The 20,187-nt window shown below is 42.0% G+C and overlaps 1 protein-coding gene across 6 annotated transcripts in view; it reads left to right on the forward strand.

Moving 5' to 3' along the window:
- MICAL3 (microtubule associated monooxygenase, calponin and LIM domain containing 3) overlaps window positions 1–20,187 on the forward strand; it is a 248,532-nt gene that overhangs the window by 149,585 nt on the left and 78,760 nt on the right. For all 6 annotated transcript variants that reach the window (XM_075122272.1, XM_075122273.1, XM_048828101.2 and 3 more), the window contains 2 exons: window positions 1,038–1,126; window positions 2,359–2,446. In XM_075122272.1, the coding sequence (XP_074978373.1) occupies window positions 1,038–1,126; window positions 2,359–2,446 (177 nt within the window). The remainder of the gene's footprint in view (window positions 1–1,037; window positions 1,127–2,358; window positions 2,447–20,187) is intronic.

Consider the following 20,187-nt stretch of genomic DNA (forward strand, 5'->3'; position numbering starts at 1 on the left):
AATAGTTGGAGAGATTAGCAGCATAAAGAGCTTCCTGAGCAGGGACCTCTGAAATGTGAGATGTAGTCACCTTGTCTTCCTAAAAGGAGTCCGTGTTCTCAAATAATGGCTTCAGTGTCTTCCTGGTAGATTTTACCAGCCAAGAAGACCATGAGTCCGGACTGTAGGTTGCAGCCGTAAGTCCTCCAAGCACCTCCTGAATCCCAGAGAGCAACCTGGCCAGAACTCAAGCAGAGAAAACTTGACAGTGGAGAGGGCAGGACTGGGTTAGTAGCAGGGGCTGCACGTTTGGATTGAGGTGCTCTTACTGAGGAGGAGCCGAACTAGTAAAACAGTCGAAGTCGCACTGCAGGGTTGTGTTGGAATAGCAGAGGACTCTGAAGTGCATTTCAGGGCAGCTGTGCAGTGACAGAGCTGCATGGAAAGCTCACACAGCACCACCACTCTGACCTGATACCAGTGTTTGTATTGGAGTAGCACCTCAAGGCCAGGGTACCATTTCAGCAGCACTGTCCCAATAAGCGTAAAAGGTAACTAGGAGGTCTGTACTCAGGTGGACTTCTAGTTGTGGCACTTGGCTGGGTCCTGTGAAACCTGTTGATTGGGAAAATGAGATTTGAGAAGTCTCGGTATATTATCATACATAGTCCCTTCAGAGTTAACACCCATTCCCTCCCTCATTCCTCTGACAGTTGTATTCATTCTTGATTTTCCCCAAAGTGCGGCTGCCAGCTTTTCATGTGATGATGTCTTTGTTCTTCACACACTGCCGCATTGTCAGCTCTGCTTTGGTGGCTGATTGGATATCTGTTAAATGGTTGTCAGGCACCCAGTGGAATAGGCACTGTTTAGGGAGGGGGAGACAAGGATTTGAGTTAAAATTTCAGAGTGTTTGTCTCCAAGTATAGTGAGGGGGCAGGGCCGGGCACAGGAAGTGGAGATAGCAAAGTAAATCTCACTGAGGTAGAGTGTTACATTGTGTAGACTTAGCTGCTGTGTTCTCACTGTTACTTCTCTCCCTTTTGTTCTGACTGCAGGTAAATTCTACTGTAAACCTCACTACTGTTACCGACTCTCTGGATATGCTCAAAGGAAGAGACCAGCAGTGGGTACTCTGTCAGGAAAGGTAACTTTTTATTCTAATTTGACATGTTGGGTGTAATGGGTTCTGATCCCTGCTATTGGGAAAATGTGTGTTTTTTGCAGAGGGTAGAAGTAATGAATCACTTTGTTTAAATGTCATGAAGTCTTGCCTCTTTGTAAAGTGGTAAATTCAAGAGCAATCTGTGTTGTAATTATCAATCTCTTATGTTTTTGTGGGTCTCATTAAGAAAGAAAACCCCACCCCACACAGTCTAGGATCTTTTTGTCAGTTTCTTTTTGAACTAAAATAATTACTGAAGCCTGTGCAACCACTAGAAGAACTAGAATGACAAAGTTGACAGCCTTTCTGTTTCTTGGACAGGCTTTGTTAAAATGAAGCCAATGATTTTCATTTCTCTTCAGGAAATGCAGTCCCATCTATGTGGGCTGGAATTGGGGTTCTGAGCCAAATCCACTCGCATAGGCGAAAATTGAAGTCTTCTTTAGGAAGATTTGTCTTGCATTAATAGGAACCTATTGCTAGAAGGGAACTGTTTTTCCTCACTTTCTACTAACAGGTAGAACTATGCTTGGAAAAGAGGGCCAGGTTGTACTGTGTAGTACAGAAAGATCTCCCTCCTTTCTCCCTGCAACCCATAAAGCATCAGTTGGGCTTATTTTCTGTCCCTGTTTCACTTTGAGTCTCTCTTCCTACACTCTCTTTGGGAAATTACATTATAACCCTGAGCAGTGTTACCTTCTCAAATCCTATGACGTTGGCTTTCAGCTCTCTCCTACCTGCTCAAAGCTGGACCCTCTTATATGTGGAGCTTTTGTTTTCTGTAATAAGTGTGATCTCCCCTCCCCCTGTGCCCTACCTTTACCACAGCAAGTTAATGCTGTGTTTCCTTCACTCCTGTGCAGGGGCAGGATGGAGGCCCATTGCTGCCATGCTTCCTGCTGAAGTTGAAGGGCAAAAACGGGTCATTGTAACTTCTGTGAGCAAGCTGCAGAAATGTCACCTCTTTAGTTTATGCATCTAAGAAAGCCAATCTTCAGAACATAAATAATCAGATGATGAGGCACTAGTTGGGCTCAACTCCTGAGTGTCGTGGCCAGACGTTGCCTAACCCCTAAATAATCACATGCTGCTGTTCAAGAGGTGGTTGGGCGTGTTCAGTGTTAAAACACACTGCTCCAAATTAAAAGTAAATGCTTCTAAGGGGTTTCCAGTTTCTTCTTTGATGGTTTCCCCCCCCCCCCCTCATTTCACAGGACAACAAAGGATCCCTGCAGGAAGCCATGGCAGCTGAAGCAAGTGGACGGGCAAATTCCATAGCCATTTCGGCAGAGAGGACTCCAGGTAGCTCCGCTTCATTCTTTGGCAGGGTGGTGAAGTACTCTCTCAGCCTCTTTGACAAAGTTAGGGTGGCAAGCCAGCGCCTGCAAAGCACAGTTTCTTCGGTCGGGCGCCAGGTAGCCCAAAATCCTTTGGACTCGTTTTTCATGTGTCAGCTGATGGCTTTTGGGGTCCCCTTTCTCTATGTCCAGTCAGAGGTTCTTATGCAAATCCTGGGGGAGTTTTATCGGCAGCCTGCTGACCAGTAAGATTTTAACATGACCTGACTTTGTAAGCTGTATAACTTGTGTGAATTTTGGGTAATGTGTAAAAGCTTGAATATGTTCTTTTGTGTGGTGGCTTTGGGGCCTGGACTCTCTGTCCTTTCAAGGGCATTGTCTAAAACCGTTCTAGGTGAACACAGATACTCAGTTCAGAATTTCCTTGGAATGAGCCCAAATAAAAAGGCTTGATCGGTGAAGTCTGCACTTCAGTGTTAGTACTGAAGGTCTCTCTGAACTACAATAACTCATAGCTGGATTTCTTTGTTCACCTGAATTCTGGATATAGTGCCCACCCTCCCAAGCTTCTCATTAACCTGGTATCTGGATTAAAAAAAAAAATCCCTGTTGCTGTCTTTGGACTGTGGCTACTTAAGAATTCTTGGTGTCTTCTGCAGCTAAAGGAAACCAGTTCCTTAAACTCTTGAACTCTTTGGTGCTGGCAGATCATGGTGCTTTCCCCTCATTGTCAGAACATGTGAGGCTCATGGCAAGTTGTTTTGGGAATTGGGTTATCACAGCATGTGTCGTATTGCTAGGGATAGTCCGCTCTATCTGAAAACTCTAATTCCTTCTAATTTGGGAGAAATGTTCTGTTTGTGCCCCAGACTCTCATCTGGCCCAACTCCTCAATTGTCCTTATTGAAAACTGCAATTTAGTGGAGAAGGAAAAGGTGAGATGGGGGCAAGAGGGAAGAGAGTTGGTTTCTAGTGTATGGGCCCTGAATACTGTGGATAAACTAAGTCAGTTGCTTTTAGAAAAGAGAAAATATTAAATAGTCACACTTTGTGTAGCAAAATGTCCCCAAATTACAGTACTAGCTTTACAAGATCTTAAGGGATATAGTCAGCTTAAATCACGCCTTTGTCTGAATTTTTTAAATTATTCATATTATTTATTATTTATTACAATGTAAGATTATAATTGTAAGTGATTAGAGAATTCTTTTTTCAGTTTTACTTTGTGCATTTGGCAGCACTTTGTATGTAGCTAGTTTCACAGTTTCCTCCTCCATTTGTATGGGTTTTCTGTGCGGCAAAATGGAGGGGAGAGAAATTTTAAGGAGAATGTCATTATAAAATCTAAAAAGTTGGCCTCGTGTCTTTGGCAGGTGTAGTACTTTAAACTGTTTTTAACTGCTTTTATTGAGTGATTTGAAGTTACCTTCCCTTTAAGAATCAGGTCTTTCTTTAAAAACAGGGAGAATTTTTAGAAGGGACTTAACTTTTAAGATGAACGGAAAACACTGGCTGTTTCTCAGAACTGTACCTTCAACAAATGCTGGTGGAGAGATAAGTGATGAGGGTAGATGATAGACCATGGTTTGCTATACAGGTATGGCCAAATAAATAAATATCTGCTGTTATTGTTATGTGACTGTGCATGACCTTGTGGATAGATCTGTGATCCATCTACACAGAAGAGGAATAGAACAGAGCAGACATTATTTTCTTTAACAGCCTGCTTCTTTTTGCCTCAGCTTCTGAGCGGAAGTGGAATTCCATAACATTTTTTGGAACACTGGCCCTTGAAAGGGATGTTACATGAGGCATTATGCACTCATATACAGCACCAAGTATAGTAGAGCAGCTTATTATATTATTAAAATACCCACTGGAATCGCCCACAGGGTAGTATAGTGCATTGCATACTCAGCTGTGTGCATGCCAGAGAGAGGCTTAACGGTAAGGAGGCGGGCAGTGCTTTACTTCCTATGCTCCCTTTTCAGCTGAGATTTCACATCTCTCCCCAGCCTCTTGTAGGAAGTCTTAAGTGTCTTAAAACTACTGGCAATAATGAGAAGTGAGATAGAACGGGGGAGATATTGGTTCAAAAGCAGTGTGCATGAGAAGCTTGCTGCAGCTTCATTAACTGCAGATCAGTTCTCACTTAGCCAGCACAGCAATATAACTGTCATATGCCTTGTAACCACCTGCCTTTGGATCCTGTTCTGCTGGTTGGGTCAGGAAGTATATGGCTAATGTTTACAGTTCTTTGTGCTTTTAAAAAGAGAGGTGGGCAGGGGAGGGGATTAGGGTGAACTTTAAACTACTGGTATTGGTAATGCAGTGAAAGGTTGTGACTCTATCCCTGGAAAGTCATAGGGAGGCTGCTGGACACATCTCCATTTGATGGATTCCTGAATTTGAACTAGAAATGTCCTCTATGTGCTTAGCCATAATTTATTAAATTGTGCTAATTAGAGAATATTGCTAGATGGTGTACACTGTAGAATAGACCAATACCTTAAGCACGAACCTGTCTGAACTGGAGCAGGGAGCTGTTTCCAAGCCTCTGCTTCTCCTGGCTGATGGACTTGCAACTGTTAGCTCTATATCTTCTAAGAACATTTGACCCCCTTTGGGCCAAATGCCACCAAATGCAACCTGCATTAACAGTTGCAAATCCTGTGAGAGATTGAGCCATCTTCAGTGATGGTGTAGGCTGCATGTGGAATGTAAACTGGTTGGAAAATCAGCATAAGTAGCAAAGAAGAGAGATATGCATGGGCATGGCATTCAGTGGAGGTGCAAAATGAGTGTAACTTAGATGGTGGAGGAAAAGATGTGTACTAGGAAAGGCAAGTAACAGAAAGTTGCAGAATAAAGCAGCCCCATCTCATTCTTGACTTATGCTGGCACCATCCCCAACACTGCTAGGGTCAAAAATCAATGCAGGTGTAAGCAGGCAAATCTTCTGTTCAGTGGGCATTACAACAGTTTATGCTAGGTCTGATGTTTGGTTCCCACCGAATACGAAATGGGTGTAAATTACACTACTTTTCCATTTACACTCTGCATCTACTTTACACCACCAGGGAGTCTGGCACTTTTGATTCTTAGCCAACTTGGGTGGAAAAGATGGAAACTTAAAGGACCTCCAAACATTGAACACTATTCAGCAGGTTCAGTCAGCTGTGGTGTGGTGAGGTCACACTAAGCACTTTCACATGGGATGTTACTAACCTGATCTGCATGTGTTACCTTTGCTAAATGTGTCACAATTCAGCCACTTTCTAGTTGGCATTAAATGCAGATAGTCTTGTCCCTTGTGCTGTAATGATGTAGTTTTAGGGACAATCTCTGACATCCAAGCCAAGGTTTCCAGCAGTCAGTTAGAATCACAGTTCTGTTAAGGGTCATGTCTGATTTGCCAAGGAGCCTGTGTGCACACTAAGAGGGCTCTAAGTGGGGATTTTCAGATAAGTGTATGCAAACTGGCTATGGAGGTACGGATATCGCTTCAACTGGGAAAACAGCAATGAGCTTTTGCGCAGCTGATTCCATTCTTTCCCAATAAACAGGACTCTCTTGTGAGGGAAGGGTGGGGAAAGCTACAACTGTGCTTTTGGTGCTGAACTCTGGCATGCTTGTGGTAGACTCTGTAAGCCTTCTCTGTACTGTCTACTTGTTTTTGTCTCTCTCTCTTCTGCATTTGCCTTTGTGCCAAAGTAGCTGCTTTTGCCAAAAAACAAAACAAAACAAAAAAACCCCAACAAAACCTGCTTTCAACTGTCTCTCTTCCTTTGATAATCTGTAACTGTTGTCTCTCTTGGATTTTTTTTAATATGATTTACAGTATTTTTATATGGTTTTTAATATGCTTTTAATATACAAGTGCTGTTTTTGTTTTTTGTTCTAAAGGTCTATAAGAACTTATCTCTGAACTTTTAGCACTTCCCTGACAGGTGGACTTGGAACAGTCTCTTTCAATGCAGAGCTCATAATAATGCTTGACTTTGGGCAGGTAAAATGTTTCATCCCCAGGACAAGCACTCTCCTATTTGTAATCTGTTTCTTTCCCCACTCACAATGGAAGGTTCTGAAGGGAAGCAAGCTCATCTTACCCCTGTAGAGACACAGCACTAGATGGCAGGTAGTATGATCTTTGAGGTAGTTGCCTGGCTAGTGAAGCGTGTCCTTTGTGAGCCACTGAAAGATCCCTGCAGAGGTATTTGGTCACCAAGTATAAACTGTAGTGAGCAGAATCCAGAAAGCGATAGGGAAGAAAGAGATCAGGCCTCCTACCACGTAGGCCTCTGAATATATAGTGTGTATAACTATAGGGATTCAATAATGAAGGCAGGAAGCCCACTCATGTAAGTAGAGTCCAAAGTGTGATGTCCTTAATTATCCATCTCTTATATGTGTAGTCTACTGTATATAACAAAGTTTAGCTTACTTATGGAAAGATCTTTTGATGGCTACAGAGGCTAGAGGGTGGCTGCTTTCTGTAAAACACATGCCCATTAATGTGTTTTATGTGGGCCACGTTTTCAAAGAGGTCCCAACTGGCCATCACTAGTATGTCCAGTTCTGCATGGTTCCTTGTGAACGCCTACAGTAGAACTTACACACAAACTTTCTTTCATCGGCAAACAATGCACAAATGGGGAAGTGTATGTATATACACATCCAAGTGGACTTTATGCATATAAATGTTGTCCACGTGTGACTGTGCCTAAATTGTGCTTGCATTACTTGTGAATACAGTTCATACGTACAGAATCCCGTTTATGCATGTAGATGAACCCACATGCACAGAACCCTTCATTTGTGTGTATGATTCTATACCATTATGAATGGAGGCAGTGTTTTAAAAATGTGTCCCTCTTGGTCTTAATCATTAAACTTTAAAAGATTTGACTACACCTGCTGAAGTAATCTTGTGGTGTAGTGTTCTGTACCTGTTGCTTGCATTTTACACCAGCCACCCTGAAGCACTCCCATTCCTAAACCAATAAAACCCCAAAGGTCCATATTTTAGAATTCAGTCTGAAAATTAATGTACCAGACTCTGATCAGACAGAGATGGGGGAAAAGGAACTTAAACTTCTGCTGTACCTTGGAAACTTTCACTGGAGTTGGAAGGAATAGTAGTATTCTGCATTCATGATACATTATACTGAACCCTTCCATAGCTTATCTGTAACAGCTCTCCAAAGAGAGCTCATCTGCTGCTCTTCAAACTGGGAGTTTTAAAATATACATTTGAGAGTAATGTCCTGTGTTTCTGGAAACCTAAAAGAGGGTCTGAATTGAAGGGTTAGGACTAAGTCCCTGTCCAGCAAATCATCTTGTTCCACTGTGGAGTCTGGAAGCCCTCTAGTTGGAATGTGTGCTAACCTGTTCCCAGTCCATCCTGTTCTTCAGTGTTCTTATCAGGATTTCATGGGGGGAGCATGTGGAGGGAACAGCAGGTTCTAGTGCAGGAAATCTGGAAAGGGGAAAGCTGAAGTGAGGGATTGCGTGTCTCAGATGTGTTGAAAAGCAGGTAACCCAGTGGTTGCTGTACAATTGCAATGTGAAAGAGCCTAGAAAGCTTTTGGGGATAAGGCAAAATATGCAGTGATGGTCCTGGTACCTTATACCCACAACAGGATCCTGCTGAGAACACTTGGGGGAGAATCGGAGCTCCCAGCTCTTCCTTCAGCTTTCAGACCTGTAGACTTGTTCCACTGAATTACTTGTTTGTTTTGTGTGTGTATTTTCTGAAGAATGATGTGAATTTTTCTGGGCACTTTCAGAAGCTGCATGAAATGTTTCTCATGACATTAGAAAAAAACCTGTTAAATCTGTATAAAAGAGAAGTTGCTGCTTTTTCATTACCTGGGATGATTTAAGTTTCTGCCCTTTGAAAAGCAGAATCTGATAAGTGACTATCTCCTAGGGGCTAGGTTTGGCTCAGGGAGAAACAGGAGTTTATATTAAATAAACTTTGATGGGAAAACAGGCAAGGAAAATGATCAGTGCCCAGAAAGGCTTCACATCTCCACTTGTAGCCTTTTAAACTTTTTCATATTTTAACCTGTTTTGTTTGTTGTGGGGTGTCTTTTTTAAATTATGTATCATTTGGTTTTCCTGTTGCTGTGAAATCGATACACTATTTGTTCAAATGTTACCGCTCTTGTTCAAGGGAATAAATTCCAAGCACTCTCCAGGTTTCCGAGTTTTTCTTTTCCACCCTCTTTTTACTTCCATTGGTTCGAGGGAAGGAATGGTGTGGGGTGACCAGGGTTGGGGGAAGACTAGAATTGCATGATGGTATTTCCAACTGATCTAGTGGACTAGGAAATATTCTTCCCAGAGAATTGGTGGAAGAGCCCCATCACATGTGCCATCTAACATTGGAAAGTACTAGAGAGAAATTTAGAGGGCAATCCTGCACCAGGAGGGGAAGGGTTAGCAGGTTTTATCTCACTAACTTCTGATTCTGTGCTCATGTTCCTGACTGTTCACTGTGCATTTCTAATAACGGACATGGTGTGGTGGTGGTGAGGGGTCAATATATTTCTGTGGGAAAATTGGCTTAAGGTATGCCTACACTGCAATCAGAGGTGTGACTGCAGCAGGTGTAGATGTACCTGAGCTACCTTTGATGTAGTGAGCTTCAATAATAGTGGCCAAGCTGTGGCAACTTGAGTGACAGCATAGCTTGTAGAAGCCCACCTGGGACTCTGGGTTTGTGCTTGAGCAGCTAGCCCCTGCTGCGGCTTCACTGCTATAGTTGTTTGAGCTTGTTCCATCAAAGCTAGTTCAGGTTCCTCTACACCTGCTGCAGTCACACTTTTGACTGTGGGGTAGAAATACCCAAAGTTGCTGGAAATAACGATTGAGCTGCTTTGGCAGTGGTCTGCTTTGGATAAACTCATTGTAAATGTTGTTGATTCAACTGTCAGTAGCAGTGGGGAATTTTCATAGGGCGTTACTAATGCTCAACATTACTTGCTACTCACTGTGTAAGTAACAAATTAACAAAACTGATATTTGACGTGGGAGAGGGAACACAAGCTTAGAAGTGAGATACAAATCTGTTGTGACAGTGAGCTTTTCACAGCAGGCACTCATTCTTACGAAGTATTTGTACATCCCCTAGAATGATGGGACTTTTAGGTGTTACTGTAATACAAATAATAGCTAACAGCCAAGGGTTAGTAGACTATACCAGACACAGGGTTGGAGTAACTGGGTGATGCTCTCCTGCTGTAACAAGGATCCATTGAAGAAAATACCTGTTTACAATTCCTGAGGTGAGGTTTTTCAAAGGACCCAACTGTCAAAGCTGGTCAATATTTAGACTTAAGCCTTCACTGTGTCCTTATATGAATCCTCTTTCCGCTTCCCTAAAACACTTTTTTCAAGTGAAGAGTCTCACTTTAATGTGGTGGTGACACCAGTGGTATCTTTTTCTTCTCCTCACTTCTTTCCTCCTCCCCAAAACGGCTGTGCGGTGTCCTGACTGTCATCAAGGCAGTGAACTGCAATGTAGCCAAGGTCTGTTTTGCTGCTCTCAAGCATGTAGGGGATTAGTCTATGTTAAGAAGCTAATTGCTTCATTGGCAACTGAAGGCAGATATCAGCAGATGGTCTTTGGGATCTGATTGTGTAGGGCACATCTTGTCTGATGTGTTAACGTTGGCCAGGAGAGTTCCCTTAACTGCCAGACTGTAAACAGAATATGAAAATCTCCCTCAGTTATCTCTGGGGTTTCTCTCTATTAGGGAAGGGGAACATATGCACTCCAGCTTTTAAAAAATTGCTTTTTGTCCTCTAACAATCATATAAAAACCCAGTGTTGACACACATACATTGATGTGGTCGGAAGTGAATACAAGTCCAACTTACTACAGAGCAACCAGATTCCTGAGACTTGTCCAGGACCCTTTCCAGTTATGTGAGTTCTCCCTTCTCCAGAAACGGGGGGGGATCTGTTAAAGCCAATTGTTTCATTCTTCTGCAGTTCCTTTGACTCTCTGCTGATCAGCTGTGCTTGCCCATGGGACTGTTTCCCCCAAAGATTTTGACCTGTTCTGAAGCTCACTATCTCTTTCTCCGTCTCCTATTGTAGTATTGGATGTTATTCAAGAGACCCCTTTAGAAGGCAGGGCCTCAGGGAGGGAGACACTGAACTGGGTCCTGTGTTCTGAAAATGAACCACGGGTGTTTAGGGTAAAACATGATGTGTAGTAGGGGTGTCACATTTGAAGCACAAATGGAACAACAACCCTATGTTCTACTGCAGCGAAGAGGTTAATTGTACAGCAATTTTATCTCTCACATTCTGCTCTCTAGAGATCAAACACTTGCTTCAAAGATTCAAAACTAGCCTTGGTTTATCTTGTCCCCAGCACAGATTCAGTTAAACTCCCTCTCTGGTGCAAAGGGACAAATTATTTTCATCTAAAACCTAGAGGAACATCTGTTTGTGTTACGGGATAAGTTCCAATGTTTGTCACTTCATTCTCTGTGAAATGCGCACAGATCTCTTGCACTTTCTCTACTGGTTGCCACTATGCTTTTTCTTTATTATAATTTTCTTTGTGCTGCTGCTGGTCTTAGTGCACAATGAGAGTTGTGCTCTAAATTCTGCCATGGCAGAGAAGTGGGTGACACTTTCCAGGGCGCATTTGTCCTCCCACAAATTTCACTCCTTGTTTGGGGCCCCTCGTTGTTTATATATGAAGCAAAAGGTCTCCCTCTGCACCAACTTTCCTTTCCCTCCCTGCAGCCAGGTGTATGTAATTTAAAATATTTATTAACATATTTTAAAAAAGAGTGCAGAGGAAATTGTATGCATTTTAATTAAAGCCCCAAAGTTCATACTGCATCAAATATAATATGTATTTTTTAAAACGTGTTCTCTACACGTGAACCTGGCAGTATGCGAATGAGGAAAGACAATGAAACAGTCGGGCCTAGAAATGATCTTGCAGGGTGTACAAACATCTTTGATGAGACAGCCAGTCCTATAAAGAGAACAAGTTGACCTTCAGAACGTGCCGGTCGCAAAGCTTGGCACTTGCCGATTTGCCCCTCCATAGCACCTTGTACTTAAAAGAAATTTATAAACGTTAGTTAAGACTAAGCAGGTAAAATATTATCTTCATTTTACAGATGAGGAAAGTGAGTCACCACACAGTTAACTGACTTAGCAAAGGTCCCTGGCCAAATCAGTGGCAGAACCAGCACTACATCAGGGAAGCCTCCAATGCTCTAATTAAACCATGTTTCCTCTGCTCCATGAATGACTGGTCATGGAGTAGCCACCCCATGCAATACACTCCAGAGAAGATAATTTGTATATTAGTCACTTGCTGAAGTTAGCAACATGGATGAGATTAGGTGACAGTAGCTTCCACTCAAAGTGTTTGTGTTGACACTGGGGGAGAGCCTGGTTAAGCAGCTATTCTCCACAGTGTTTAGCTGTGAGAGGAAATAATCCACAGTGTGTTTTTGTGGCACTGACTACCTGAGGGTGATTCACCCAAGAAGCAAACTTAACAAAGGTTGAGCTTCATTACAAACAGGGACTGTAGTAAGGCCAAATTTTTAAAACTGGATGCATAAAATTAGGCTTTGAAATCCCTATTTAGAAACCTAAGTACAGTGGTGTGGCTTTCCACTGTACTGAGCCATCCACAAATCCCACTGACATCAGTGGGAGCTAGAGGTGCTCAAAACTTTTGGAAAATTAGGCCATCTTTACTTATGTGCTTAAATAGGGATTTAGAAGCTTAACTTCAGGCACCCAGGTTTGAAAGGTTTGGCATATCCTTAGGAAGACAATTTCCATCATGTGTCCCAAAATGCTTATTTTGAGAGTTTTGACTTGCTCCACTAGCTAAATGCTGGCTACTAATACCTTTTTCAAGAAAAACAGACACTAACATAAATTATTTCCTTCGCTGTGAACATGATGAAAAGTGTATAAGCTGTTTCAGATCTCAGTCAAACCAGATATGGCAGAGAATAAAATAACGATGTTCCATGAATTGAGTTTACAGCTGTAGTTCTGTACCCTCTTCTCCAGTGTCCAATAACAGTGATGAGAAAAGATGAAACGAGACATAGAATATAAGGGTTGGAAGGGACCTCAGGAGGCCATCTAGTCCAACCCGCTGCTCAAAGCAGGACTAATCCCCAATTTTTGCCCCAGATCCCTAAATGGCCCCCTCAAGGATTGAACTCACAACCCTGGGTTTAGCAAGCCAATGCTCAAACCACTGAGCTGTCCCTCCCCTTTTTAAAGAAGGGGCATGACTCCCTTGAGAGTTTAACAGCTTCTTTTGTTGCTGCCTAGGCCAGCATCCTTTATCATAGAATCACAGAATACCAGGGTTGGAAGGGACCTCAGGAGGTCAACTAGTCCAACCCCCTGCTCAAAGCAGGACCAATCCCCAATTTTTGCCCCAGATCCCAAATGGCCCCCTCAAGGATTGAACTCACAACCCTGGCTTTAGCAGGCCAATACTCAAACCACTGAGCTATCCCTCCCCCAAATCTTTTCATGATTTAAAAAAAAAAAAAATGGTGTGGAACCTCTTGAATATAGATATGTTCATCAAGTATAAATGTACCTGCCCTGTGAATTCATTGAAACACCCAAGATGCCTTTATCAACTTGCAAACATATTGCAGGGCTGCAGGAACAGCAGCATAAAAAGAGGAGGAGCATTAAGATACTGACTGTAACATGGAAAGTTTCAAAACAATTTCCAAAGCCAAATAAATGCACAAATATGCCACATCGCACAATCAAGAGAAGTGACTTGAAGGGTGGGAGGAAGGAGGAAATGGAGACCACATAGTCACAATGGCTTTTGCTTCCACTATTGTGGAGTGTGTGTATAAAGAAGAAAAACTACTCAGCCCCTTTTCCCAGTTCTCTGCAGACACCTGTATTGTTAAAATTGCAGCATAGCAGCTAGTCGGATGCAGATATCATCACGTGATGGTAGCTAAACAAAACTGAGAGTATAGAATCATCAACACGGATATGATTTCACAGAGGTGATGGATTCTGTGACTTTACAGGATCTCTGTGACTTCTTAAGCTTCAGCTGCGCCCAGAGCCAGGGCTGTGCGCCCCTCTGCCACCGAGGCTGGAGCTGTACAACCTTTTGCCCCTGCAGCCAATCCCTCCCTGGCCCTTCCCCTCTCCCCAATTATTTTTAGTAAAAGTCACGGACAGGTCACGGCTCCTGTAAAATTTTGTTTATTGCTATGACCTGTCCGTGACTTTTACTAAAAATACCAGTGACGATCTTAACCTTAATCATCAACAGTCTGTATGACTGAGAAAAGTCTGCTAGAGGTTGTTTGTTTTTTACTGTCCTCCAAAGATGTTGGAAATGGCTCAAATCAACTAAACAAGGACAGTGCAGAATGGTCACTTAACATAAAAGGTTCCTTTGTTTCTGGGCTGCCACCTCCACAAACGTCCACTGGAAACTCCCTCTGATCCTTGGATTTACCAAGATGGAACAATGTATAGTCCCTCTAACCTTGATTGTGTAGTCCTTAGACTTCCAAAACAAACACTGTGGTTGTGGAGTTCTGGGTGCAAAGAATGCAGGATTTGGCCCATAGTGCATGTCTGGGGATATGCATCACGCAGATACTCTGTTTAAGGATGACATGGCCCTTCCATTTGATACTGCTTAATTGTTTACTTCTTTAAACAATGTGTGTGTGTCTGAAATTTCATGTGCTTGCGGGCGTCTCAAAAGTCAGTGTTCCTTTTTGGAAAGTTTCATAAATCCTTTCTGTTCTTTGGAAAGTTAGGCCACACTTGGGGAGTGGTGTAAAAATAGTGGAGTTTTACCTAAGAGATTTTTCAAATGCTTTATGGCTTGGGTAACTTGGCTGGCTTTTTAAAATATAAAATTTGATGTATACATTATCTTGAATGAATAAATGTGTCTTTGGGGAAATTTGGTTTTGAAATTATGGTAGCTTTTGAAATGCTAGTGTATTAGTTTCCTTAATTTCAGAAAGATATACGCACAAAAGTGTGAAGCTCTTGGTATTTGCAGGTGTGGCTATTTAATCACTCTAAAAGCCAGGAGAAGGATGTGAGAAATACCTTCCTTTCTGTACCCTAGACTGAGTACATGGAGCTTTTAGTCAGGATAAGCGCTTCTCTATGTTTTCCTGCAACAGGAACCCTCAACTTTCACACTGTCGTCTAGGTAGCAATTTATACAATCTTGAAACTAACAATGTAACTCAAATAAGGAGATGGACATCCAAATGCATCCTGGAAGTGATTAATTATGGAAAATAAAGTAAAATACAGTTAAAGAGACAGGTAGTTGGATGAAAGCTTATGCTCAAATAAATTGGTTAGTCTCTAAGGTGCCACAAGTACTCCTTTTCTTTTTGCGAATACAGACTAACACGGCTATTACTCTGATGCTTGCAAGAAGGTGGTCATACCAATTTGAATAACTGGTGTCATCAGAATTTGAAAACCATGAAGTTTTGCTATGGTTACTACTTGAATTGGAGACTGAGAATACTTGATATTCCAGGCTTTTGCTTCTCTGTGATGTAACTCTTAGTGGCTGTATATTTTTGATACTTCAGGCCAAAATATTTGCCAAGATCTCAGATAGAATTACTACTGAGAGTAAAAGCAGGCTCTGCTTTTGATCAATAAATACACCTAGTACTTTTGATTCAAGTGCCTTGTCCAGCTCTTTGCTAGAATGTATTACTTGCATATTAAGAACCCTTTTTTGATGGGTTTACTCATTTGGATACCTTGTATAACTATTTTAGCAGGTGTATGTTAATCAACTGTGTTGGTGGTAAAATGAAAGGTTACAGGGGGTTGTTTGACAAGGGTAATGAGAAACGGGTACCACAATGAGTAAAAGATAGCGATACGGTACTGAAGACTCAGAAGGTTCCCATTTTAATGCCTTGCAATAATAATTGCACACTTTAATTCTGATTCTTTTAAAATATTAGATCATAAGGATCACAGAAAGGAGGCACATGAACAGGAACCTCAGCAAGTTGAAAATGGAGCCGTATGCCTATACTTTCTCTGCTTTGCTTTTCAGTTTTTTCTTTCCTGCGGGGAGCATGGTCCCTAGTGGTTCTTTGAGGTAGCATACCTGAAACCTAAACAGCCGGCAGCACAGAACTGATGCCTTATACCTTGTTCCTGTTCAGATTTCCCACACTCCGCTTCTTTTGGGAAATATAAACAGTGCCATGGAACAGACTATAGTGCTGATGTTCAGAGTGTTGGAGACAGGTCAGAAATCCCAGCTGATGCAAACAAAGTGGAAAGTGGTAAATTACATATTATCAGCTCACTTACCTCCAAGGATCATAGTCACATTAGAAATTTATAGACTAACGTTAAACACCTAACCTCCTGTGGGCCTTACATTTCTAGTACTTTATAACATACTCCTGATGAAAAATTAAGCTGAAACCTGCAAGAATGTTAGGGTTTGCTTCTAGAAAATGTACTGTGGGGAACAATCCTACACTGTACTCTGGGGCATGGATTAGATGACCTTATGTCTTTTCCATCTCCAGTCCTGGACTCTTTCCAGAGGTCAAAAATAGCCATATTCCTGGATTATTCTTTATCTCTTGAAGTGTAAGCAGCTATTCTCTGTGGCTAAACAACTGGCATGCACAGAGCCGTAACTTTCCACTACTTCATAATAATACTTTGCACTTTCACAAAACACATTTCATCTGTAGATCTTAAGCATAACTGTATGCCTTAAGCTTCTGAGTGGACTTGGTTTATTTACAGGTTACAGGAACCAGGTAAAGATGACCTTCAAATAAAACTACTGCTGCTACTACATTTTTATCTCTTTCCTATTTAGGGTTGGCAACTTTTATAGCCTTCTTCCAAAACTCATGATCATATGCCAAGCTGTCATGCCGATTGGCTTCTTTGAAATCCACTGGTATCCAATCCATGTATCAAGTCTTAGGTCTCTCCTTTGGCCGTCTTCCATCCACAGTCCCTGCAAGAGCCATTGTACTGATATAGTTCTTAAGTTTCCACTGAATATGCCCATACCAACATAGCCTGGCCTCCCTCAACTTGTCCTCAGTTGGAGCAATCCACTTTAGGCCCCTCAGAACCTCATTTTGCTTCCTCTCGCAAAGTGTCCAGCCATTTTACTATCTGTGTCTTTATTTCCATGATGGAGGTACTGATTTCCTTTCTTGTGGCTGGCCAAGTCTCTGTTCTGTACAGTAAGATGGGTTGAATTAGTTTTATACACTCTTACTTTTAACTGGATTGGCATCTTTTTGTCACAGAGAACTGGCCTTTTGTCATTGACCTTCAAATAAAACTGGTGAATTATAGTCGCTTCAGAAATATGTCCTGAAAGCCTCCACTAACCAAGCGAGGAAGGGTACTCTTCATGTCACTAGCTGTTTTCTAGGCTTCTATCTGCTGATTCCCTAGAAAGCAACATTCTGTCAGCTCTGCTGGCTCTGTTTGTTCTGCCTGTCTCTCATAACCTAATTTACTGTCTGGGCGGACAGGAAGTATTATAACACTTCTAAAGTAAATATACAAAGTACTATTGAGTTTGCCAATCACCATAATTCATTTCTATAAATCTGTAGTGAATGGGATCCACATCTATTGATGATGGCAATGACATGCCAAGGACTTAATTCTGCCAGAGGTGTATTAAGTGTGTGGAGGATGGCTTATTCTGTGTTTGGATTTGGAGAATCTCTTCCTGCAATTCCTTGAAACTTTTGCCCTTTCCACAGGTCTATTTCTATATAAATTACACCGGGCGCTTTGGTGGTGGTGTGAGCAAAGGCTGATTCTGCATTGCACTAGCTGGGGGGATAGCCAAATAGAATTTTTTCACCAAGCCTGGTTTCCTGATGTTCAGATTGGGTTGTGTGCTGTTGAGGCAAGGAAGGTTCTTTCTGTAAAACCTCTTAAACATTAGTTTTTAGTTCTTGTTCTTCAGCACCTCCATGCTGTGGACCTCTTAATAAGAGAGCCTTTCATGCAGCCTCCCTTCTGTACACCAAGCTGCTTGGTCCCCTATGTGTGTTATTCCCTGAGCCACCTGGAATGGCTGCTCAGACAACAAGGGCTCCTCAGTTGTAGAAGCAGTGAAATGTGGTACACCATTGTGGGGGTCTGAGCCATTGGCCTTTTGGGTGCTGGATGGGAAGCACACTCACCTGTATGGCTGCTCAGTGTTTGTCTTTCTGTGCTGTTGCCTTTTATTTTCAGGTCCTTTTGAGGCCAGAAAGGATCATTGTGATCATCTAGTCTGAACTCCTGAATAAGACAAGCCAAATGAACTTCACACAGTAATTCCTACATCAAACACCATAACTTCTGGTTGAGTAGAGCATATATTCTAGAATGACATCCAGTCTTGATTAAGAAACTTCAAATGCAGGACAATCCACTGTCTTGTTCCTCTTGTTCAGAACTGGTGTGCGTAAAGTGCTGAGTATTTCAGGTTCAACTGAAGACCTACAGATGCTGGTGTCCAGCTCTCAGGCTTGAGCTCACTTTGAATTTTATATGTAGATACCCTTAATATGTCAATTTTCAACATTTCTGTTAATCTGTGCTCCTTGTCATTATCCCCTTTACATTCAAAGCTTTTGTTTTTAATGGAACCTATGTTTATGCAGCATTACAGATGAGGCTTTAAATTCACAAGCCAGGGAATTCAAGGTTTTATGGCTCCCTCAGGAACCTATGGTAACTCGGCCATACTGTAAACATGAGAATATCTGGGGGAGTGAAGAGAAAAGCAAAGGAAAAAGGAATTTGGAGGGATAGGTTATGATGACAAAGTGACTATTATACATTCCCATTCAGATAAATGCATCAGTACCTTTATTTGAGCAATAGTCACTTTGCATCTAAGCTGTGCATCTAGAAGTGCAGAGGACCCGACAGAACATGTACTGTTTTGAAATGGGTGGCTTGAGCTCTGCAAAGGAAGGGGCTACAAGAAATCAATACCCCTGCTAGGCTCCTTTCAGTGGTTTCTTAAAAACGTTTAGGAGGAGATATGACTTAACTCTCCACCCATTCACTTTAAAGCCTTGTTCTTGTTCCTCCACCTGTAAGATGGGGGCTGGGGAAAGACAGCAGGTTTAGCACCATCCCGCAGGCCCCCATTCTATTCAGTCCAGGATGGCCAACTTAAAATTGTGTATGTGCTGTAGAATGCAGTGCACATGGGGATGTAAACCCAGGGCATATGAAATTTTTATGATCACTAGATCTTAAGTATAGTTGGGAGGATTAAGGGAGTGATTGTTGGCTGGGGCTGTCAAGACAGATCAGTCAGGCTTAGCCAGGTGGCTTGTCTTAATCAATTCACTGTTTCAATATGTGCAGCCTCCAGGTACGTGCCTACGTAGTGAGAGCTCCATTTTTAATTTATGCCACACAAGAAGTAAAATATGCACAAGATGTCAAGGTGCTGCTCACCCTTGGCTCTTGTTGAAGTCAGTGGGAGTTGAGGGTATTCAGCACCTGGCAGAATTGGTCCCAGAATGCTCATGCACGTTGTACTTGACTATCAAATGCTTAAAATTGGGCTATACCTATACCAGATTTCTTTAACCCCTTCAAAGGCCTTGTCCTCGCTGACAGCTAAGCCTAGTGGTGAGAGCAAGAGACTGGGAGTCAGGAATTCTGGGTTCTTTTTCTGGCATCGGCACAAATTTGTTGTGAGACTGACTTGCCGGCACTTGCTGCTGTGCCTGAATGTGTTGTACAATACCAGTACAGTTCCTCCTCCTTCCCTCCCTCCAAACAAGCTGTGTCCTAATTCATTATTAATTTTAAACCGGTTTGAGGCGCTTGGATAAAAAGTTGTGTTGAACTGCAAAGTTGTGTTTTTAAAAAAGCATCTGCAAATGTAAGCATTTAAAAAAAATTCACAAAGTATAAAAGTGAGACATTGAGATACATAAAGGGAGCCAAATAGGATTTTATCAGATCTTCCCCCCCACCCCACACACCCACCCAAAACAAACAAACAAAGGCTTCTGGGCTGGGAACAAGAGTAAGAAACTTCACCCCAAAGGGTAACATTTTTATATTAAAAACTCCTGAAAATGGGGGTTTATTATAATACTGCCTCTTCAAGCACACACAGAGTTTTTCTAATTCACAGCTTTAATAACAAAACCCTAACATGTGAATTGATATTTAATCTTCTAGAGAGAAGGCCACATATTCCTTCTGTGGTATGTCACCTTTTAATATTCTTTTGTTTAATTATTGCTTGATATTTCATTTGTTTGTTTACCTTTAATTTCACACTTCCACACTGAAGCAATTATTTGCAAAAATCCCAGGTGCAATTAAGTTTCAGATTTTAATTGCACAAAAATGAAGGAATTCAGAATGATTTCCATAGCAACAATATTAATTCTTCTTTGAGTGGATGCAGATGTGCATTTCACTCAAGTGTCTGCATACCAGCTCACCAACGTAGAAGAGCTTTTGCTTAGCGGTACCCGTCAGGGAGGCACTCGCGCCCTTCTGCCCTGTAGCCCCTCGTAGCTATATAAATGTGCTGCCGCCCTGACTCCCTTCAGTTCCTTCTTAGCACCTGCAGCTTGAGTCAGAGCATTCAGTGTGATGTCTCACCTAACGATTTCTCTATCAGTGTTTCAGGGGCGGAGGGTGGTTCTGTAAATAGTTAG

Source organism: Caretta caretta, chromosome 1, assembly GCF_965140235.1.
Source record: "Caretta caretta isolate rCarCar2 chromosome 1, rCarCar1.hap1, whole genome shotgun sequence".
In the NCBI taxonomy this organism is placed as follows: Eukaryota; Metazoa; Chordata; order Testudines; family Cheloniidae; genus Caretta; species Caretta caretta.